Source organism: Thunnus albacares, chromosome 13 (genome assembly GCF_914725855.1).
Source record: "Thunnus albacares chromosome 13, fThuAlb1.1, whole genome shotgun sequence".
Lineage (NCBI taxonomy): Eukaryota > Metazoa > Chordata > Actinopteri > Scombriformes > Scombridae > Thunnus > Thunnus albacares.
Window position 1 is genome coordinate 23386995 of NC_058118.1, and position 24658 is coordinate 23411652.

At 36.6% G+C, this 24658-nt stretch overlaps 1 protein-coding gene across 1 annotated transcript in view; it reads left to right on the forward strand.

The window, feature by feature from the left end:
* Positions 1-880: 880 nt before the first annotated feature.
* zgc:77151 (uncharacterized protein LOC337153 homolog) overlaps positions 881-24658 on the forward strand; it is a 44394-nt gene continuing 20616 nt past the window's right edge. Inside the window, exons 1-3 of the mRNA XM_044370398.1 lie at positions 881-1294; positions 16750-16902; positions 21308-21415. Coding sequence (XP_044226333.1) covers positions 1274-1294; positions 16750-16902; positions 21308-21415 — 282 coding nt within the window. The 5' untranslated portion in view covers positions 881-1273. The remainder of the gene's footprint in view (positions 1295-16749; positions 16903-21307; positions 21416-24658) is intronic.

The following is a 24658-nucleotide window of genomic DNA, read 5'->3' on the forward strand; positions in this document are numbered from 1 at the left end:
ATTTTTCCCTCTAAACTTCTCACATGCTTTCATTTCAATAAATGTTCAAATGATCCAATATTTCACCAAAAATCAGAGATTAGAGAAAAAGTCCAAAAACTGAAAACAGATTTGTGTATCAAAACTTGTTTTTTCTTCTTTCCTCTCCCATTAATCATCTCACGACCCCTCAGATTTATCTGCTGACCCTTTGGAGGGGCCCGACCCCTAGGTTGGGAACCAGTGGACTAAACTAGCTAACTGTATATAAAGTAGTGTAAACTAGCTCCACCTCCAGCAGCTACACCAGTAACATGCTGCTCTAACACTGATGCTTCACTATTAATAATCTAATGATGTCATATATAATAATATATCAGTCAGAGGGACCAAACCACTACTTTTACTAAATTTTTGCTGTTAATACTTTTGTACTTTTAGTTAAGTAGGATTTTTAATGCAGGACTTTTACTTGTAATGGAGTGTTGCTGTATTGATGCTTTTACTTAAATAAAGGATCTGAGTACTTCCTCCACCGCTGGTATTTAACAATGACTGCTTGTGAATATGGCAGCTACAGAGGCTGCTTATTTTTAGACCTAGTGTTTGGATGCTGTCATTACAGGCAGATGTGTGTCTCCACTGTATTTTTAACCCAAAATATGCAGACTTAAAGAGCAAAATCTGCACTCCTGAACATTCAAATAATAATAATAATATTTATATGAACATTAATAATAATGACAGATTCTGCAGCAGATGGCTGGTTGGTGATATTACAGTCAGATTTGGCCTCACTGCAGCCATAATGAATGATATATTCAGCCTTGTCTGTTTCCTCCAGGCTTTGCTTTGGGTTTTACGACCACTGGAGACCATCGCCATGCGTTTCGCTCCGCGCATGCGCATCATACACACTCATATACAGACACACATACACATACACAGCTCTGAGATCAGCTCAACTATTTTGATTTCTCAATGTAAAAAATGATAAAAGCCATTTCTTGTGCCTCTTCTGGACATTATCCGGCACATTTTTGTGAGTATACGCGCGGTGGATTTTTGAGTAATGCGTCGTAGTTGATACAAAAAAGGAAATCGCTTATTTTTTTTCATTATTAACATTAAGTTGTACTCAGTGGCAAACTTTGGCCACACCTAGATCCTGTCCCATTTCCACTAAAAAAAAGACAGGCTTTTTTTTTCCTCTTTCTGGTGCGTTTGTTTGTGTGACGGCGAGTCCCGGCGGTGTAACCGGAGAGGGGCCTCAGAGAGGGAATGCAGGACTGCAATGGAGCACAATGCAATACAGGTAAAGCCGATATAATTTCTAAATAAATATCGATTTCTGTCACGTACAGCCGCCGGGTTTTCTGAACCTGTTGATGTAGGGGAAATTCAACCGTGTGTCGCTGTGAATTGAAGCCTCGATTCCGCTTTTTATTTCATTTACTTTGACTATGTCGTATTGATTGTTTTCCCCCATATCAACCAAACCCCGAGCACCGAGAGTTGCTCCGACTGCAATTACAACTTTATTCAACCAGGCTCAACTTTTTTTTTTCCTCCAGAGGTGGAAAATAAACCGCTGATATTTGTATTTTTTAATGAAAACAGTCGATTGTGACGCCGAGCTGTCGCCTCGTTGTGATACACGAGCCTCAGCCGTTAAATTCCTGTTTAATATTTCTGATATTTTCGCCGTGTTAATGATTAATTTCTTTGTGTGTCGTGTCGACAGTCTTCAAGCTTTTTTCTCCTCCCGGCTACCAACCCCCACACCCACACCAACAAACACATTAGCCAAATAAAATTAAATTTTCTGGCCGTTTGCCTGCTTGGAAATATCAGGAAACTTTTAAGCTAGCAGTCCACCTTTTTCAACAGGAAAAAAAACTAGCTTAGCAGCGAGTCGTCGCATCGACATTTCTCCATTTTCATTATTTTTTTTTAACGCCGACTCGCAAAAAAAATAATTTCAGCACCGCCATGATATTAAAGATTTAAATACCCTTCGACTGAGACTATGTGGAGCAGCATTAATGTTGGTTATAATAGGAAGCATATTGATATTATTATCAACCGCCCCCCCTCCCCCCCCCGACATTTTGTCTCCGGCGTAATTGCCACAGTTTAAGGAGGAATGTTAATATTGTGTGTGATTTTTTTTTTTTTTTTTTAAGTCGAAAATGTGGAGTTATTGTAGTTGAAATACTTGAAATAAACGAGGATTAGTCCTTGCTTGAAAGCCAGGAAACATCCAGAGGACACACAGCTTGGACAGTGTGGGGCTTTTTTTAGTCGCAATAAAGAAGAAGAAGAAGAAAAAAAAAATCGAACAAAGTCATTTGTTTTGAGAGAAATCCTCCATGTGTGGCCTTGGAGATATTTAATATTCCAGTGGTGCTTGTATATTTTTGCAATATCTCTGTTTAATTATTAATTTCTTGCTGCATTGAAAGGTTTTTCCCCCTTCTTCTTCTTCTTCTTCTTCTTCTTCTTCCCTTGTGGTGAACTTGTGAGCTTTTTGAATAACAGGATATACCCAAGGTCAATACTGAACTGTAGGCTGTGTGTTTGGATTTTTATTTATTTATTTGTTTATTGTCCACAGCAGGAGACATTTTATTATTAATATTCGTCGGAGGTTTTGTCTCCCCCCCCTCTTTTCTCTCTCTCTCTCTCTCTCCCCTTGCTTCCTTCCTTCTCTACTGAAAACTGTGTAAAAAAAAAAAAAAATTATATCTCACTGCATTATTCCCAGAAATATCACGAGAACTGACGTAGGCAGGGTGCAGATTAAGGGTTTCCATCTTAAACTCGTGTGTGTGTGTGTGTGTGTGTGTGTGTGTGTTCACATTTTAGACACAGGGCTGCCTCTCACTGCTGCTCAGATTATATTATGTGGCTTTTATTTTCCTGCCTGCTCAGCCCTGCCTCGTTTTCACCACTAGGCTGGAGCACTGCTTACCCCCCCCCTTTCCTCCTCCCCCCTCCTCCAAACCTCCAGGGCTAAAAAAAAAAAAAAAAAAAAAAGTAAAAAAGACTTGAGCTCTATGATGTTCATATAACACTCCTATAGTGGATAATAGCATGTTTATGATACACCGTACAGGCGTGACGGTAGTATTTATCGTATTGTCTCACTATAATTAAACTAAATATATATATAATAATCATTCTTGGGAAGTCTGCAGAGCTAAAACGTGAATGTATCTCGCTTGTTTCCTGCTGTTATACCTTTAAATAGCTCCAGCTCAAAGGTTTAATAGATTAGCAGATAAACAGAAAATAATCAATAAATCTTTTTTTTTTTTTTTAAAGCAAAAATGCCCCCAAATCTGCTTCCACATTGTCAAGTTGTTCTTTTTTTTCCTGTTTCCTGTTTCCTGTAGAAATAACTTGAGCTCAAATGATTAATGTAGTTAGTAGACGAACTAAAAGGTAAATCTGCAGCTATTTTGATTATTAGTTAGACATTTTTAAGCAAACATACCCCAAAATCTGTTTCCAGATTATTAAGTTGTTCATTATTTTCCTAAAAATAACCAGAGTTCAAATGATTCATGGATTAGTAGATGAAAAGAACATAAGGAATAGATCTTTTTTAAGCAAAAATGCTCCAAAATCTGTTTCCAGATTGTCAAATGTGAGCTAAATTGAGCTTCATTTTATTCTTTTTTTCCTTGTTTTCCTGTTTATACTTAGGCTATAAGTAATTAAGGTTCAAATGATTAATAGATGAATATATTAACAGAAAACGATAAATAAATCAGTTTTTAAGCAAAATGATACACTATACAGGCTCGATGTTAGTGTTTATCGCTAAATGTCTCACAAAAATGTCCCGAAATCTGACTCCAGATCGTCAAATGTGAGCTACATTGATCTTCATTGCGTTCTTTTTTTCCTTGTTTTTCCTGTTTATAACTGTAAATAACGAGGGATCAAAGGATTGATGGGTTAGTAGATGACCACAAAAGTAAATTTTTAATAATTTAATCATCTTTTAAGCAAAACTGCCCAAAAATGTTCGGTTCCAACTTGTTGATTGTGAGCTAAATTTATCGTACTTCATCGTATTCTTTTGTCCGTTTTTGTTTTTCATATAAATAATTTGGAGCACAGAGGATTAATAGATTAGTAGATGAACAAAAAAAGTTAATTGGCAACAATTTTGATGATCAATTAATCATTTTTTTCAAGCAAAAATCCCCAAAAATCTGTTTCCAGCTTGTGAAATGTGATATACAGCTATAAATAACCAGAGCTCAAACAATTAACCAAGTTGTTGATCGACAGATAAAGAATCAGCAACAATTTTGATAATCTATCAGTCATTAAAGTCATTTTTTTTAAGCCAAAATAACAAAAATACTTTGGTCCCAACTGCTAAATGTGAATATTTTCAGTTTTTCTTCTGTGGTTGTAACTTTAATATTTTTGGCTGCGTTAAGTTTTCTGACATTTTATAGACAAAAAGTTTAGTTGTGGAAATGATCTTTAGATTAATCGCTAATGAAACTTGATAGTTTATGGTGTCCTTTTCCCAAAGTATAACTATATCTATAATATTCCCATAACGGGTAATAATTTGTCTGGAAAGGTCAACATTTTCTTGTTCTCTGTCCCAGTAAAAGTCCTATAAACCGTTTAATATTCCTATAATACGCCATCAGTTGCTAATATTCTGACTATAGTACTTAACATTATCCTAATTACACTTAATCAAGTCCATTAAACTGTGAGAACATCATTAAATATATCTATAATATTCCTGTAGTGGCTAATACTGAGTCTGCAGGGCTCAACAGTGACTTTATTTAACTTTATTTTATACTTTTTCCTTCTTCATCAAACTCAAAGTCCAATAGAAAACGTTGTTTTATCGCTTTAATGTTAAATTTATGGCTAAAACTTCTTCCACAGTCTGTAAATACTTCTAAAATAATCCTGAGTTGCTTCCCAGTGAATTTATGGGATCCATTTTTTTTAAGTATTACCATAATATATGTTCCTATAGTGGGTAAAACCATGTGTAGCGTTGTTCTCTCTGTCTTGTTTCTACTCGTATACCTATTAATACTCCTATAATATTCAATTAATGGCTAATACTTTGATAATAGTACTCAATAATGACATTATTCTCTGTCTCATGTCATCAAGTGTCCATAAATACATCTAAAATTATCCCATAATATTCCTGGAGTAGCTCCGCAGTGATCTATAGAGACTCTCTCTGACAAAGGATTTACATAATATACTTTAAATATATGTATAATATTCCTTTAGTGTCTAATAAAGTGTCTGTTGAACTCAATAAGGATTTTATCAAACTTTATTTTACTCTTTTTCTTTCTTGTTCCGACTCTTAAACCAAATAATACTCAGTTAATAGTTGTTATTTTCTCAGTAGTACTCAATGTTGTCCCAATCATACATAATTATATTCATTCTGACAGTGTATTGAGTATAATAATCCTTGCAGTACTCTAATATCATGTTATTATTGTGGCTCACAGTTGTCTGAGAGACTTTGTTTCATTCTTTCTCATTATTTCTCCATCTGATAAACTTAAAAACATTCATATTATCCTCTTTTTAGGGGCTAATACTCTTATTCTTACATCATTATCTTCCTCCTATTATATGAATTAATATAATAAGCCTTAAAAAACATGTTTAACATCTGTGATGTTCTTTAATTATATCTGTGACACTCATATAGGCGCTAATGTCGTATAATATTCTTATAAATATATTTATAGGAGCTATTCATATCTCTGTGACTCAATATTTCATTTGCAGTTGAGTTATAATGTGTCTGTGTTACAGTGTAGTTATTTTATCTCCTATATATCATATAAAATATGGATGTAATGTATCTGTAATATGCTTTTAAATGCACCTCTGGGACTCGACAGAGAATTTCTAATGATTATTTGACCCCATAGTGTTATTATAATATTCCAGTGGGAACTTTCAGTATGTTTGCAGAGCTAATAAACAACTGTATGTTACTCTGTGCTGATTTTTTTCACCACTGTCTTCTTATAATCTTACAATATAGGGTTTATATTGTGTCTGTGATGCCCTGCAGTTATATTTTTATATGACTTAAAAGTGTTTTATTGTCAGCGTATCATTATAATAGTCCTGCAGTGTGTCCATGGGGAGTCTGTCTTTTATTTTATCTGCCGCGGTTCTATAATTTCAGCAGGATATAGGAGTGTTTTGACATTCAACAGTGACCTTGCCTGTTTTAATTGAGCGCTCTGTCCAGCTGTATTGCCACAATGTTACTATAACACAAATATCACCTTCATATAGAGGCTTATAGAGCGTATAAGCGATGTTGTTTTTCATTTTTGGTGTCCTCCGGCGTTCCCACAAGGCCTTTAAAAGTGTGCCTGTGATACTCTACAGTGACGTAATTAAAGATTATGTCACCGCATTATGTTATACGGTGGGCTTTTTTTAAATTAGTAGTGATATTAACGTTGCTATTTGAGTCTGTGTAGCTGATGTGAGCATGCATTTAGTTTTTCTGCTGTGACATTGATTCAGTATCTTTCTAAAAATTGATCCTAGGCCTGCTGCAGCTGGTCTGCAGAGCTACAGTGAGTGGGGGAGGGGGAAGAGGAGGGAGGAAGAGGAGAGGGGGGGGGGGTGCTGCCTGTGGTGGTGGTGGTGGTGGTGGGTTATGGGGATAGGGTGGGGGTTGTGGATGATCAACACAGGAGTGAGAATTTGAGAATATTCTGCATTTTAAGGCAGCAGGCGGGGAGGTGAAGGGCGACATCACAGCAGCAGCAGCAGCTACAGGACGAACTGGAAGGACTGGTTGTTGTAGAGAAGCTGCAGTTAGTTTGGAGACGGACTGTTGAGTGGCGCAGGAAGGGGAGGAAATACAGAATCTGCATTTATTTGGTGAATCTTCATGTCACATCTTTCATGAGTTAAATGGATAGCAGCTGCAGAGACAGCCACACCCTGAGCCTATACACTAGGACTATTATTTCATGCGGATAATACGCTGGGTGAACGTGACCTCTGCATGGTTATATTTAAACTGTATTTTAATGAACTTTAATATGAAAAACTGCACTTTTTAAAACTGTTCAGCCATGCTGTGTTATAAACATTAGCAGAGAGCCGGGCAGTATCAGCAAACTATCAGGCATTTCTCAAGCACAAAACTCTCAAATGTGAAGATTTGCACCGGATTCAATCTTTTTTTTTTTTGCTTTTACACTGTTTGTCAGACAAAACAGAAACATTTGAAGAGGCTACCCTGCGGTTTGTGAACTGAAAATGGACATTTTTGGCATTTTCCTGATGTTTTTATAGATCAGACGATTACTAGATTAATGGATTACTGAAGAAAATCATCTGCTGATTTATTAAAAACATAAAGTTAAACATTAGTTCCTGTACTACAAACTTTTTGAAAATATAAGTTAAGTGGATTTTTTTGTTATTTAACTGAAATGGAAAGTCACCCAATTTATGTAACATTCAAATAAGACCTAAATTGATTAATTGATTAGTAAATTGACAGAATATTAATCTTTTCAAGCATAAATATCAAACATTATCTGGTTCCAGCTTCTCAAACGTAAAGATTTTCTGTCGTTTATATTATAAACTGAATTTAGGCCGTGACAGCTATTTTCATAATCGATTAACAGGCAGTTTATCGTCTTGATTAATCGTTAAAACATCAGCAAAATGGACAAAATCTGATGTTTTGTTGTGTTTGACTTCAAAAAACAGACTTTCTCTCTGCTCTCTCACGACTGATTTATTTATTTCAACTTAAAACCCAGAGCTGCAACCAACTATTGTTTTCATCATTGATTAATCTGCGCTTTATTTTCTCAAATAATTGATTGATCATTTAGTCTGCAACATATCTAAGAGCTTTAATGACGTCGGCAACTGGTTGTTTTGTCTAACAGTCCGAAACCTAAAAGTTTACTGTCACATACGACACAAAAAAAGCAGAAAATCTTCACATTTCTCACAGAGAAGCGGCATTATTGCTTAAAAAAAAAATTACAGTAACAATCGATTAATAGTTGCTGTTTAATATTCTGTTGGTCGACTAATAGTTAAACTCTGCAGTCACCTGACTGGCATTTATCAACTCAAGGCCAAAAACATGTCGTCATTATCAAGAACTCAACAAGCACAAAGCAGAAAACAGGACAGATTACACAGTTTCAACCAAAATACCTTCATGTTAGTATTATAGGAAGACCTAGAAGATAGAAGAAAGCAGCAGATTATATTTGAGAAGCTGGAATTAGAGACTTTTGGGTCTTTTTTTGCTTGTAAAATGACATAAATGATGAATCAATTATTAAACTAGGCGACTAATCTTTGCATCTCTAAACTAAATCTTTGTTTTTTGGACCAAACAAGACATTTTTACTATTTTCTGACATTTTATAGCAAAAGAATCAATCAATTTAATTGAAAATATAAATGGCAGATTGTTTAAATAATGGAAATAATCAGTATTTCCTTCAATAACCGCCTCGTTTGAGTTTTTGTCAGTGAGAAATATTTGTTCAATATTTTGGGGTCAGTTGCAGCTGTGGGTCTGCATATTGTGTTTCATGTAAAGCTCTTGTAATTCGGTCTTTTTTAGCCTCCAGCTCCAAAACAGGAGATCACAGAGGAGCAGAGGCCGCCTGATGGATTCAATATCACACAACTGAAGCATATTCATGTCTGCTGTGTTGTACATAAAACAACATATGTGCATTTCGCCTTGATTTTTTTTTTTTTATCATCTAAAAAAAATACAACTGCGAGGCTCGGAGGAGTAATTGGATGAACTTGAAAGTACATCGTTTCAATATATTCTGACAGAAAGGAGGCGTGATAAATCTTTAATAAGTGATATGAAACAGGAGAAGTCTGGTGATATTCTATATTTTTCTTATTGTCAACAAATCCCATTAAAAAAACAACAATGAATTGATCTTCTAACAAGTATTATCTGCGATATATCGTATTCCTCGGTACTGTAGACCTCCATTGTTGTCCACAAACCAGAAGTATTCAGATCCTTTACTTAAGTAAAAGTACTAAAAAAGTAGTAAAAATCCTACTTAAGTTAAAGTGTTCCTAATATTTTGCCCACCTCGTGTACACCACTCAATATAACAAACTCCACCTCCCGCTACGACCCCGATAATAAACATAAAGTAGAATTATCACCTTTCTGACAATGTCAACCAAAACTGAAACTGTATAAGCTTCGTAAATGTAGAATTAATGGCGGAGCTGTTGTGTCAGATTGAACAAGTGTTCCTAATAAAGTGGTCGGTGAGTGTATCTAAAAAGCTTGTTACATCATCCATCGTGTCACATCTTCATCTGAAACCTCACTAAAGCTGTCAAATAAATGCGGAAGTATAAAGTAGCATCACATACTCAAATAAAGTACAAGTACCTACAAAACTTGAGTAAATGTACTTATTTACTTTCCACCGCTGATCAAAAACTATTAAAAACTCATCAGTGAGTCACACCAACGCACCGGCTGACATGTTCCTTCATCACCATGAACACACTCGCATACACACTCCGTCTTGCTGACAGAAATACACACCAGAGCTCCAAATGTGGATTCATCCGCCGTATAAAATAGTCCCCAACAAAAGCACTACTTCCTCCCTTGTTTGTTTGTTCGATTACAAACAATAACTACAACGAAAAACTGCAGTTCAGTGTTGAAACTGTTTTAGGAAAGTCAAAAAGTGTTGACAGCAAGAAAAATATAGAATAAAACGCTCATGTTGTCTTATAGTGACTCCATCATGCACCTTCCAGTCCTTTCTGGTCTTTCAGAGACTGTATTTACAACTGAAACAAATTTCAGTTTTCTATTACTTTCAGTATAAATGACGGGGGACAAAATCCACAGCAACCAAATGAGTCAAATCAAGTAGATATCTTTCAACATTACAGTCTTTTTAGCACCAAAGTTCCTGTTTTTGTTACTATACTTCCACCTGCAGCTCAACAGGGAAACACAAAGAGTGAATCTGATGCTATAAAGAACATTGAAGCAAGTTTTACTCATTACATTCAGGCAGGTGACTCTTGATGTAAAAAATGACAGATGTAAAAAAATAAAATAAAATTGTGAAATCGTCCTTTTTTTAAAGTAGTTTTCAATTGTGGATGTTTGCTGGTTTTCTTTGACGTTATTTATGATACTAAACTGAATATCTTGGACTGTTGGCTGGAGAAAACCAAACATTCAAACATGTTATATTGGACTTTGGGAAATTATGATGGAAAATTTTTCACTTGCTGACATTTTATAGACTAACGATTACCCAACAAATAGAGAAAGTTTTCTTCGTGAAAATAATTGTGAGTTGCAGCTCCACAACAAATCTGTACTTATTTGTACTAGTCTGTACAAAAAATGGATCATTTGCTCTATAAATTGTTAGAAAATGGTAAAAACATCCATCATAGTTTCTTACAGGCCAAATAAAACCTTCTGCTGGATTCAAACAACAGAGAGACAAAGGAAACCAACAGATCCTCCACTGAGAGACGCATGAAGTACGTAATGTTTGGCAGTTTCACTTGAAAAATGACTAAAACAATTAATTGATTAAAAGAATAGTTTGCATTTTTGAAAGACTAATTCTTGACCTAAAAACTGAACTGAAACTTTTTCACAGACGTGAGCTGCAGTTAATATGTCAGCAGGTTTTTGGTGAATAAAAAAAACACAATCTGCTGCAACTTAAAATCAAAAATGACAACAGTAACCTTGATTTGAATGGTGGTTTTATATATTCATAATTTAACCGTTTTAAATAAAAATGCTCTCAGTTTGTGTTTAAAAAAACCCCACATTCTTTCATTTTTAGAATGCGAGCTTAAGTTGCCTCAGTTGGTGGATTTTGTGGTTACTTATCTGAGTAATGTTTGTAGCAGAGCACATTAACAGTCAGTCTGCTGACTGAAGCTGCAGCTCAGGATCCAAAATGGCAGCTCAGCATCCTCCTGACACATACAGAGATTATCATTTATGTCACGGACCTACAGATTATAAGAAAAAGAAAGTATTTCTCGTGAAAATAAAACTGAGAGGGACTACCAGGTTCACTGAAACCTCTTAAAGCAACAAAACGGCTTTGACTTTTAGAAAGATTGCCTCTATTTCTTGGGTATGTTTAAGTCTTATTTTTTTTCCTCAAACTAGTCTGGGTGTCAGAGACCCGAGACTCCTCACACTTCCTCTTACAAAACGCTGAAATCAAAGCTGCAGGTTTAATCACCCAGCAGCAGCAGCAGCAGCAGTGACAGTCTTGGCTTTCAGATGTATGAAACCACTTGAGGTGCGTTCGATTTATTGCTCCTGCCATCCGTGTAAACACCCACAAACGGCCAGCGTTTGCTACTCGTGAGGTGAGATGAATCAAGTGCTCCTTGATTCACATCCAGAGTACAAACACACAGGAAGCTCCGTGTAAACCGAGCCGCAGATTAAATAACCGCACGTGAGATTTATGTCGCCGTTATTGTGCCAAATGACGCATCCACCATTTTGGGGAGGAAAAGAGGAACCTGCTCTTAGAGAGAGACGGCGGTCAGGAGAGTTTTCACTTCATTAACGGTTTATTAATACACACTAAGCTGCTAAATATTTCATCTCTTTAAATACTAAAGTGCACAAGTGAAATTTCCAGCTACTTACAACTACTACTGCAACATTTTTGAATTCTTACAGTATTATCTGTATTTCACAGCTGCTACTGATGATCATTTTCATTATCAATTAATCTTCCGTTATTTTATCAATTAATCCGTTAGTCGCTTGGTCTACAGTTTGTCAGAAAACAGTTTGGGACATTTTAAATTGAGTTCTGAGCTGTCATTCAGTTTAACATCATAAACAACGAAGAAAAACAGATTGTATTCACTTTTTTCACAATTTCATTCACAAAATTTGGTATTTTTTCTTTAAAAATGAAATTGATTGTTTTATTTAACAGGGACAGTGCAAACTGATCAGCGATGGTCAATCAGACTATTCATCTAAAACTATTTTGAGTAATTTTTTTTCAGAAAAAATACTCAAATTCTCTTTTTGCAGCTTCTTAAATGTGAATATTTTCTGGTTTCTTTAGTCTCTGTGACAGTAAACTGAACATCTTTGTTTTGTGGACAAAACAAGACATTTGAGGATGTCGTATTTGGTTTTTGGGGAACATTTTTCACCATTTTCTGACATTTTCTAGATCAAACAACTGAAGAAAATAATTGTTAGTTGCAGCTCTACTAAACATAAACGGTATTTGACATTCTTGTAGATGGAATAATCATTTTTGAAATGTTGATTATATCAGAGCTGCAACCTAAAGGGTATTTTCATTATCGATTTCATCTGACTTATTTTTTCATTTCGGTCCATATGAAATAATTAGAAAATGGTGAAAAACGTTCACCAGAACCCCAAAGCGACGTCTCCGTATCCTTGAAACAATAAATGATTTAAATGACTAATCAAGATGTCACCTCGATCTCCGGGAAATTGCAGCAGACATATTTCACCATTTTTTTTCTGCCGTTTTGCAGTCGACGTGATTCATTTTCTGTTAACTGAATCAGTTAACTGTTTGTGCTCCTGATTGTATTTTATTTACATCCAAACGCAACATTTAAAACGTGAAAGTTCGCTCTTGACTCTGAGAACAGTAGTTTTACCCTCAAAAAGTTCTGAAACCCAGTAATTGGACCCTGAGATAAGAACCTTTTTTGTCAAAACCTTTTACAACATTTAATTACTTTCCTTTTTGCAGAATTAAATGACCTTTTTCTTCTCATCTTTTGTGATCACTGAGTTGAATAATGTTCATGTAATGAAGGTTTCCTCTGAGTTTAGCTCATTTATTTTTTTTTTTAAAAGGACACATTATGAAGCGACTCATTTCGCTTTTATGACTCCCTAAATCCTCCACGGTGTCAAAACATCTGTCTCTGTATCTGTGCATAAAACAGAGGTGTAAACTGAAAATATGAAAATGGAGGTGTTGTTGTCATGTGATGAAGTTTGATGGTTTAACAGCAGATGAAGAAAAGTCGTACTGCTGTTACATCAGCTATTAAAATACCTCTTTTCCAATTTCTCTTTGTAAAGAAGCATAATTTAGATGTAATTTAATATAATAAAACCACACAAGCGTCAGTTCTGGTAAAGAAAAAAAAAAGACTAATTTTTTGAGGGTTAGTCAGAGTTATGTAAGCAGATGAGTCACGATTTCATTTGGCTGAACTATAAAACATCTTTATGAACAAAGTTTCATGTTTGTTTAAGTTTATTTCTTGTTTTAAGTCTGCTGTTTCTCTCAGTGTCCAGTTGTTGATAACATTTTTACAAGGACTTAGGTAACTGTCTGTTCTTGTTTTGCATTTCCTTCCTCATAAAAACATCTGCAGAAATTATTTTTACAACCATGTTTGCTTGATTAAGAGTCTTGGTCTTTCTGTTGGCGTCACCTGTGTGTTAGTTTCTCGTTTGTGTCCACGAGATACAAACAAAACGGGAACTCACACTCAAACACTTTGCTCCATAGCGCCACTCAAAACCTCCACTGAGGAGGACTCCAGTGATTTTAATATTTCATAAAACTGGAAGACAAAAACAATTAATGGGGGGAAAAATATCCTTGAAATTGTGTGAATTTTGACTGTTGTTGTTTAAGAGATGTTTGAACCTATATGGATACATGATGAGATATATCAAGCCATCTGTATGATAAATATGCCATATAATATAATATAATATAATATAATATAATATAATATAATATGCTGTGTACTAGTTTGTGTCTGTAAGTCCCTTCAGGTCTGTTTGTGTTTTGTTTTGTGACTCTTACAGTATTTATACAATAAATAATTGACAACAAACCCCAAAAATTGAAGCAACACAAGCTGAGATTTCCTGACTTTTAGTTCCTTATGTGGGTCAGACTCTTAAAAATGCTGGATCCTACATTTCCCACAATGCAACTCGATATAATCCTTCCTGCCTGGTGAACGCCCACATCTCTCAAAAGCCGCACCTCTCAGAGTGTAATGCAGGTTTTCAAGTTTTCTGTCATGAGTTTAATGTAGATAACTTAAATGACAACATCAAGGTTGTTTTGTCAGACTTGACAAAGCTCCTCCAGACATTATTATACATGTGTTCATGTGTTAAAATGTTGGATTAGCCCTTTAAGCTTTACAAAGAGTTCAGGTTGAGGGGAGAATCAACCTGAGCCCAACACATCGCCATGACAAAGCACTGCAGCAGAGCAAGAGAAGCAGAAAAATCTGTTGTTCCTGAAAGTTAACACTGTTAACTTCCTGTAGCTGCTTCAAAGTAAAAGCTTCCCACTTAAAGATGATTGATGATGGCTTTTACTTTGAAGCACTGGCAGGAAGTGTTTAGTTTGTGTCATTGAGGGCAGCTTAGCGACCACCCCCGACACACATCACTGTTGGCAGCTCGGCATGAGAATAAGAACACATCCGTTCCTCTATCAAACAGGAAAAAGACGTTCAAAATGAACCAAATAAAAGCACTGATGAGAGACGTTCTGATGTGATCCGAGAGGAAGAAGTCACATGACTTCTCTGGCATAAATGTGCACATTCTCAGCGTCCCTTCAGTATCAGACCTCAAATCACAGCACACGCCTCAGTTAAAACATTAAGTTTTAGCTAATTTAGAAAAATCTGTCACAGCAAACTCACAGAATAAGAAATATCGATAATTTATAGATGCTGAATGATTAACTACAGCAGATGATTTTATGACGGCTTTCTGGAAACGAGCCTCTTCATGCGGCCTCCAGAAAGTGAAAGAGCGCAATAATAATAATGTATTTATTTCTTTATAACCTTTTTGAAAATCAGCTAAACGAGGAGCGTGACCACCGTGTTGTAGTTTAATAATTACAGGAAGCTGCCTGTTTGTCACAGAGTCGGCTCAGAAATTAAACAAAGATTATCTAGAAAAGAACTGAGACACCTGCACGACGATTCAGATCATAGGGGTTAATAAATGTCTTATATATCAGTGTATGAATCGAGACGTATGTGTAGTATTTAGAGACAGTATCAGGAGTTTCAGATATGCCTCTGCCATGCTAAACAGACAGAGGAGTTAATTTTTAACATCCCCTCCTCTCTGAGTTGTTTAATATATTACAGTATCCCGCTGCGACTGCTGTTAAAACATGTGAAAACGCTGCCTTATTGCAAGATGGTGCAACTTTATCGTCAGAGGTGTTTACGCCAGAGGTGGATTCTGCAGGAATCATGGTTCGAACACACCCAAGCAAACTTATTTAGATTTTAATTTATTACTTCTTATCATTTAGGTATTTTCCCCTTTTTTAAATGCAGGGAAATGTGAAATGATCCTGTAGCTGCCTTATTTTGCATTTTAACATTAACGTCTCTGAAGTATTGATGCAAAAAAACCCTTTTTTCCTTATTTGAAGGCTGTGATTTTAAAACAAATAGGCCAGTATTTCCTTAAATTGCTCATAACATAAAAAATATATCTCAGTTTGTTGTTCAGCACTTTGGTCCAGAGGAAATATCTTTAACAACTGTGTTCAAGGGTGTAATTAACGATTATTTTCACAATCAATTATTCAGATTATTTTTCAGAATAATGGTTTTGTTTCACAATTTTTTTTTCTTTTTTAATTTTTAATTATTAGTAGAAATGAGACATAAAAAAAACAATTATGAAAGGAGTAAAAAAAAGGGTTGTGCTGGTGAGGTTTAAAAACCCAAAAGGCCTCAGAAAGATATCTCACCAAAATGTCAGTAATGTCAGTAAAAATATAAGACAAATTCTCATGTTTTACAACCAGGAACCATCAAATGTTTGATATTTTTTTTCTTGAAATTGATTATCATAATAGTTGCTGATTTATTTTCTTTTTTTTTGTTTTGGTCATTTGGTCTATAAAACATCAAAAAATGTTGAAAAATGATGATCAGTGTTTCCCAAAGTCCTCAGGTGTCTTATTTTGTCCCGACCAACAAACCAAAGATATTCAGTCACAGAGGACTAAAGAAACCAAAAAAACGACTGTAAACGATAAATTGATTATCAAAATTCAAATAATATTCTGTCTATCGATGAAATATACTGTACATGCTGTGGATGATACTTTTTGTAGGAGTTTTTTAGGGTAGTAAACAGCATAAATTTCACACTTTGAAGGCCATCACTCAAATAAAATGACAGAAAGTAAAAATTGCACTAAAATGCTCTGTGAGTTTTTCACTATTGTGCTAAAAAAAAATAGCATTTTAATAGTAAAATGTGCAGGTTAACAACATGCTAACCTGCTAACAGACTACTGTGCTCAGTGTCAGGTTGGACCAGATGAAATGAACAACAGCTGGGTTGGAGTTTCTTATTTCTGTTGCTGCTACAGCTTCCTCGTTTCTTCCTCTTTTCCACTGGGCTTCAGTCTAATGTTACTTTTTCAGGAACCTTTGCTGCTTTGGATCTTCCTTCTGAGATTTAACTCAACCAGTGAGATTATTTCTCTCTCCTGAAGAAGGTTATAGGAGTAAAAAAAAGTCTGTTCTGTGATCGCCCTGCAGACCTTAATAAACGCCAAACCCTGATGGTGTAAATGCCACAGGTGCCTCTTGATTCACGCAGAGACCATTAACTCCTCCTCATCGGTGCTCTTGTCTTCCTCTTGTCAGTGGTTGGGTGCTCCCTCCTGCCAGCGAGGCAGCTACGCCTTCTACAAGTCGGTGAGCAGCAGAAGTCAACCCGACGGCCCCGTCCAGGTCTGGAGGCTCGGGGAGTTTTACTTCATCCGCTGTGGACCGCAGGATCCCGTGTGCATTGCTGAGGTGAGATATCCCGATCAGGTGACTGTCATTTTGTCCCTCTGTCATGTGCCATTGAGGCCCGTGACTGAGAGAACTGCAGGTTTCTACAACTAAACCCCTCATTCAGACGGGATTTATGCCTGCGGGGGAGGTGGGGTCAGTTTAACATTACCTGCTGGTGATTTTAATCCAATTGGAGCGCATATCTGGGTCATTTTTCACCCCTTCACCCCCCTCCAAATAATAATTACAGCTGCAACGACTGACTCACAGCTCCTTCCGTTATTTAAATCCCATCTGGAGCGATGTCATCGTATGTTCTTCTGCTGCTGTTTATCAGCTCAGTGTGAGATTTGACTTGTGTGTGAAAATGAAGGAAGTTAAACATGTTGTTGCTAATCTGATAGATGCTACCCAACCAACTTATAGACCCTACTTACCGATATGACAACACAAACAAACAAAACCATCGGGAGAGAAAGACTCCATTAAAGCTCATCAAATGGACTGCTGTGATGTCGCTTCAGTACAAGTATCAGTAATCTTCTTAGAGCTCCGTTTAGGGATACGACTAACAATTATTCTCAGTATTTTTCCAACAGTTGGTTAATCGTTTCGTCTTTAAAATGTCAGAATTTCATAGGTGACACCTTCAAATACCATGTTTTGTCTGACCGACAGTCCAAAAACCAAGAAAACTGAGTTTACTGTCATGTACTATTAACAAAATGCATAAAATCCTCATGTTTGAGACATTTTTTGCTTAAAAAAATCACTAAAACGATTATCAAAGTAGTTACAGATTAATTTTCTGGAGCAGTTTTTAGCTGATAATTGTTTACATTTTGGCAAATTGGCAACATTAAAGGATATGTCTGGCAATTTTCTTTATATTTTCTTATTGTCAACAAATCTCATATTTGGAGCCAAACTAACAATGAACTGATCTACTTACAAGTATTGTGTGTGTATTCACAGCCTGATATATCTTATTCCTAGACCTCCACTTTGTCCAAAAGCTATTAAAACCACATCAATGAGTCACACGGCTGCACTGGGTCACATGTTCCTTCATCATGAAGAGTTTGGTCGTGCTAGTTTGTTTAGAAACAGCTCCAAAGACTAATAACAGCGATCACATTTTCAGTCTCCGGAGAGTAGTTCTTTGTAAGGCAGACGCCACTGAGCATGTGCAGGAATTTATATATCACAACCTCTTGACTTTGCACTGAAGTTCTTTTGAGAAATTAAAGTCAAGAGGCTGTTTTATATGTTGCACGACAAGCTGTTTCCACAGGTTGAGCAGCACTAATCATGACAAGTCAACTGAACTTAGTGCTCCTTTAACTAAACCGGTCTGACGGTCTGTAGATCTAAATGGGTCTCGCTCCCTCCCTCTCTCCTAGCTGCTCACTCCAGCTATAGAAGACTTATAACAGTATGTTTTATTGAGTCTACGTCCCACAGCAAGGCTAAATTTAGCAAATTCAGGTCACATGCTGAAAAAGTAAGGACACGTTGTATTTAGGTTGATGGTGTTGTATTGACAATGGCTGATTAGTGATGGAAGGATGTGATGTATTTGCTCAGATGACAGCAGTGAGGAAATAAAATACAAACAGCCACCAAACACCAAAGTTTTCTTCTATCTTTAAAAAAAAAAAAAAATCACTTTACACTCAGGCCATCAGCCCACAATATTCAGATGACTTTCTTATATGTGTTCTTATATACCTGAGGTCTTTACATGGTCTTTGGATTTCCATGTAATTTTGTACAGATATTCACGTTCCCCAGATGATAAATCCTACTGACTTCTCTTGTAGCCTCCATGAGGAGTTTTACGTGGTACAAAATGTTGAAAGTTCAGTTCCAGCTTCTTAAAGGCCAGTTTAGAGCAAAGATTCGCGAGAAGAAGACGAGCCAGTTTACACCAATGAGACTGGACTAGACGGTGTATCGTTTCCATAGCAAACACAGCTAACTGCAGACTTCTCAGGATTTTTTTGTAGCTGGATACTTTGTCATGTCTTAAGATATGAGTAAGGATAGTGAGTTAACTTGCTACAGTTGCAGTTCTAGTATTGATGAAACTGCGAAAACATTTAAAAAACAAACAAACGGAGAGGGTCAAGTATTTGGATTGCACTTTTATTGCAAATTACAAAATTTAAGGCGTGTGTCATACAGACGCAGCTGTTGATGAGGCGAGCCTCTCTTTCCTCCGTCTTAAATTCTGCCATTTCAACCAGCTGACTTCGCTGCAGTCTGATTGGCTGTTGAAACAGGTGACTTGACAAGCTGAGCCTCACCCCTTAATTCCACCGGGCATGTGTGCGCCGCGTTCAGACTCCGATGCGGCTGCCGGAGCTGATTGCTCTACTCTAGTCAATGTATCCGATTCCACCGGGCGCACCGCAGCGCGTTTCAGAAGCGTCCCAGAAGCGGCTCTCCACTCCGCTGTGCTAAATTTTTTACGGAGGCCGCGTGAAGCAGCACAGAGCAGATCGAGCTGGGCAGGAAGTCAGACACAGAAACAGCATTGAGCATCCGGTCAATTTTCAAAATAAAACACCCCGTGCAGACTCCTGGTTGTATATCAACAATAAACGCAATTAAAACAGACGTAGCCTACTTAACCACAGCAGAAGCACAATAATCAAGGAAAATGACCAAATCAACAAAAGCTGAGCAAGTTAACAAAATTGGGCAGTTTAGTTGCCCTGCTACTGCAGTAATTACGGTAGCCTTAAGGCACTTTATCAGCTTTGACCAGGCTGCTGTAATTACTGTAGTAGGAGTGCAACTGACTTTAAACGGCGGAAGCCTTCCCCGCAGTGAAGACGCTCCGCTTCTGCCACGCTCCCGGTGGAATAGGGCTCTGTGCAGAGGACGGAGGAAAACCGCGTCGGAGCCCGAACGCGGCGCACACGCGCCCGGAGGAATCCCGGCTTGAGTCGGACGGAAGTTAGAGCGTCTTTAGCTTCGATACTGTGACGTATTTCCCAGCGAAACGGAATATTTGAGCGGTATCTAGTTACAAGAAGGATATAAATCAAGTCCCTTGCATTTGATTGGACCACTATAAGTGGGCGGGGCTTACAGAGTTTAGTGCGATACGGAGCTGCAGAGAGTTCTGGTAATGAAAACATACAAACACACATCTCTTCCTATCTGTCTCCATGTTGCTCGGTTAGCTGCTACGACCCACAAACGGTGAAATGTTGTTTTTATATATGACCGGTTTGGTTTGCTACTCCTGAGTGCAGGATGAGTCATCAAACATTTGAAACTATTTTACAGGAAGAGAAAAGAGGGATTTTGATGTTAAAATACTCTTAACTCTGATTTTTTTTTTTTTTTTTTTGACATATATTTGGTTTATAACAAGAGATAAATGAAGAATTAACACAGGGGCACCACCATCCACAATTTGTTTTAATGCAGCTGTGAGTAGCTCCTGCATTTCCTTTTGTGCATTGCATTGTGGGAGAATAGCGTCTATCAGCAGCACTGACTGGTTGAAGTACTACATCCGTTAAATCTGCATTTACCTAGTAAGTCGAACACAAAACAATGACTCTGAACCCACGGAGCTGCTGATTGGTTTAAATCTCTCAGCAGTAGAAGCAGGTGTGACTGAAGGTGAGTCAGGTGTTGCAGCCTGTGTACTCAGTCAATCTCCTTTTTATATGAATGAATGAATAAAAGCAAATAAAACCCTCCGGATGTTGAAACGTCTCCTAGTGACTCAGCCACGAATCACGTCTGACCTCCAAACCTGCACAATCTGTTCCACGTCAGTCTCATTCACACTCACATGACGTCGTCTTTAACTCCCGACCCGTCGACCTGCTGGGACCGAGCCCGGTTCCAGGAGTCCTTTCTACCCTTTCGTGGACATCATGTTCTCCTTTCTCTCAGACATTTTCCTCTCCGGTCGTTTCCTTCTTCTTTACTGTTATTTTTTTTCGCTGTATCTCCACTTCCAGGTTGACATTTAAAACACAACAACATTTAAAAGTTTTCTCTTTTTAGCCATTATGATAGCAGCTCTATGGATGGCAGTGCTGTGTGATTTAGTTTATATTCCCTTCAGGATAATAATTGTAATAACTCTGATGATCCTTCCTCTAGATCCACCATCAGGATAGAATTTCCGTTTATCCAGTAGTTTGATTAATGCTTAATATTTAATGACATTTCCATCAGCTGTACTCTGTGTTCAGTGCTAATTAGCATATATTAGCATGCTAAACAAAAACGGTGACATTATTAACATTGTCATTATGAGCCTGTCGGTGTGTTAATATTAGACTTAAGAGAATGTGAAACGGTGTGTTTATTCAAGGTTACAGATGTTATTTTATCATCTAGAAGGTTTCAAAGTATCTAACAGTCGGGTGTTTTTCTTCTTCATGTGCAGGTGACCTTACTGTGGGAAGACCAGACACAGCGACACCTGCTGGCCAGCGCCAGACTCTACTTCCTGCCTGAAGACACACCGAAGGGCCGGACCAGGGAGCACGGAGAGGTGGGTCAAAGGTCACAGGAGCCGCTGGCTTCATGGTTTTCATCTTCACATTTCAGTTATTTGTTCATTCTTCTAAATATGTTTCTACTGCATTTTTTTACTATTATACATTGGTAAATTTATTTATTTTAGTGTAATTAATATTTAATTTTGCGTCTCTTACCATCTGTTCTCACCTTAAATCTCAGTTGAATGTTAAACTAAGCTGAATTATTTGTGACTGGCTCCAGCGTATGTGAAAGAACTAAACTTCCTCCTCACAGAGTCGGTTATTTTCGGATGCTCTGAGGACATTTTATCACTTCCTTCTCATAAACAATCAGCTACTAGAAGAAGAAAACTGATTCTTAAAGACAAGAATTCCACCTTATTTTCCAACAGATGCTTTTTTTTATTTTGAAAAAAATGATTAGATTTTTACGCGGAGGCCTTCACAAACAATAAAAAACACTTTTATGTGCTCAGCTTTATCCTGAGATGAAATTAATAGTTTATTTTGATCTTTTTATCCTTTTTTTTTGTTATATTTCTTTTTGGAAAACATATTTTTGTTGCTTTAATTTTACTCTTGTATTGAGCGTGTTACTGTGACTGTATATTAAATTTTTTTTTTTTTTATTACTTTAAAAAAGAATATAAAATATAGCATAAAAGTTAAAAAAAAAAAAACAACAACTTGTATTTCTTATTTTTATATATTTGTCTGAGTGGTTTACAGTTTAACTGCAGCATTCATCTTTTATTAGATAAACTTTATTGATCCCATGAATTGTAATCGAAGACGTCACAGCAGCAAGTGGAAAAACACACATGCAAAGCAAATATAAGCCAAAAAACAAACTACTATATATATATATATATATATATATATACACACACACAGTGTGAAGCATGAAAAATAAGTCATGTCCGGCTGTAACTCCTGTAGACTGGTATGAGAGCGACTCCTCGTCCTAATATAATCTGGGGAATGCTTTAAGAACATCTATTAATATCCTTGTCACAGGAACACTGACTCCTTTTTTTATCCAAACATCTTTAGCCAAGAATCTAAACAGGTTAACAGTCTCTCTCTCTCTCTCTTCGTCGACAGAAAGCGTCTTTATCTCATTTTTCTTCTCAACAGTGACGTCACAGTATTTTACATCTCAGCTCTCTGCGGCCTTGATTATCATTTGTTGATCTGCTTAATTTAAAAAAAAAAAAAAAATCTCTCGTCTCTTTAAAAAGAAAAAAAATTAGATGCAAAAGAAGCATCAGATGTGTCTGCTTCTTCTTCCTCTGAGTGTTTTTGATTAACACGGTTCACATGCAGCCTGCAGCTCAGCCTTCACATGAAAATCCCCTCTGGGAGTGAGACTAATGTATTACCCAAATGTAAATCCTATGACTCGTCTCAAACCAAATTTTCCACATTTTGAACTTTGATATTCCACTGTGGATGTTTCTATATAGAGGATTAATTTTTCCTGGTGGAAAAAACGAGCCTTCTGAAAGTAGTTTTTACAGGAATCATTACCCCTTTTTTTTTTAAAAAAAAAATATTCCTGAGAAAGTTATGAAGTGTTATCTGAAAGCCTTTTAAAGCGCTTTACGATCAGATCTGTCACTTAATCAGCTGAATGTGTTCACTGAAGCTTTAAAATCATTATGACTGGAGCTGCAGTGATTAATAGTTGCCAGTTATTAAATAAATCACCAACTATTCTGATAATCAATAAATCATTTGGAGTCATTTTTAAAGAAAACAAATTCTCTGATTCCAGCTTCTCAGATGTGAATATTTTTTTTGGTTTCTTTAGTCCTCTGTGACAATAAACTGAACATCTTTGTGTTGTGGACAAAACAAGACATTTGAGGACGTCGTCTCGGGCTTCGAGAGACAACGATCAACATTTTTCATCGATTTAAACGAGAAAGCGGTCCACAGATTAATTGATAATGCAAATAATCGTTAGTTGCAGCCGTAATTATGAGCTTTAAGTCATTTTATAAAGCTCAAGGTGTTTTTTTTGGTCACATACACGTCAAATATGTCTCTGTAAATAATGGCAGTGAAATGTTTTTAAGCTAATAATAAAGCAGAAAGGAACAAAAGGACAAAAAAAAAACAAGAAAAAAGTGTTTTTAAAGTGGAATTGTGTAAATATTGTCATTTAAATGCAGTTGTGCAGGTGATGTCTGTTTATCTGCACTCAGTTGTCCGACTGCCTGGAGGAAACAAACTTTTCTTCAACAACAATAACTTCAGATCTCATGCTGTCGATCTCAGTGTTGACCGCGTCCACACTAAGCCGTCCAAACCGCTAAACACGTTTTTTTCTTTCTCCGTTCTGTTCCTCTGTCGCTGACAAAACAGGTGGGAGGCATTAACGCAGCATTATATTGGAAGTAGAAGAAGAAGAAGAAACACGACGATAACAACAATCATACTTTTATAACTCGCTTAGATTTAAACGTAGCCGTCTGCCACCGATCTGCCGACTCGCTCGTCCGTCCTCTGCACATGCCCAGTAGGAGAATTACCTGTTTTGACGTTTTAATTTGGACGGAAATATTTGCAGAAACGCTGAAACTCCTGCTGTGGACGCGTGTTGTTGTTGTTGTTGTCTTGAAAACGGCGTCTTAGAATTTAACTCCCTTTATCTACTTAAAAACACTTGTTCATTATCACTGAATCTACAGATTATTTCTCAGTTAATCTATTAAACATGCTGTCTATAAAATATCAGAAGATGATAAAAAAAAAAATCTTTAATAATTCCCTTGAAGCCCGAGGTGACGTACTCAAATAGCTTGCAAAAATATTAAATTTACACTGATATAAAACAGAGAAAAGCATCAAATCTTAACAGTTGAGAACAGATGTTAACATCATTAACATCAGCTACAGCTTAATACAGAAGTATAAATGAAATACCATATATAATGAGGGAGACTGTCGGTCTGATTTATTATCGTAGTTTTATTTTTATTTTTATTTTTTTGTTCACACAAAATAATAGTTTTATAAACGTGTCTGACGGCGTCTCGTTCACAGTTTCTTGTCTTATTGAACAGGTTTTGTTGTCTTTGTGCGTAACAGATGATAATCAGGTGACGTAAATGTTAGAATGTTTTTAAGAAAATTGAACAAAGACGTACATTCAGCCTCTCCATGTTTATTCTAAACTGCTGCAGTTTTTATGTTAATGCAGCTCGTTCAGTTCAGACTCGTGTTGCTGAAATATTCCAGGTCCAAAG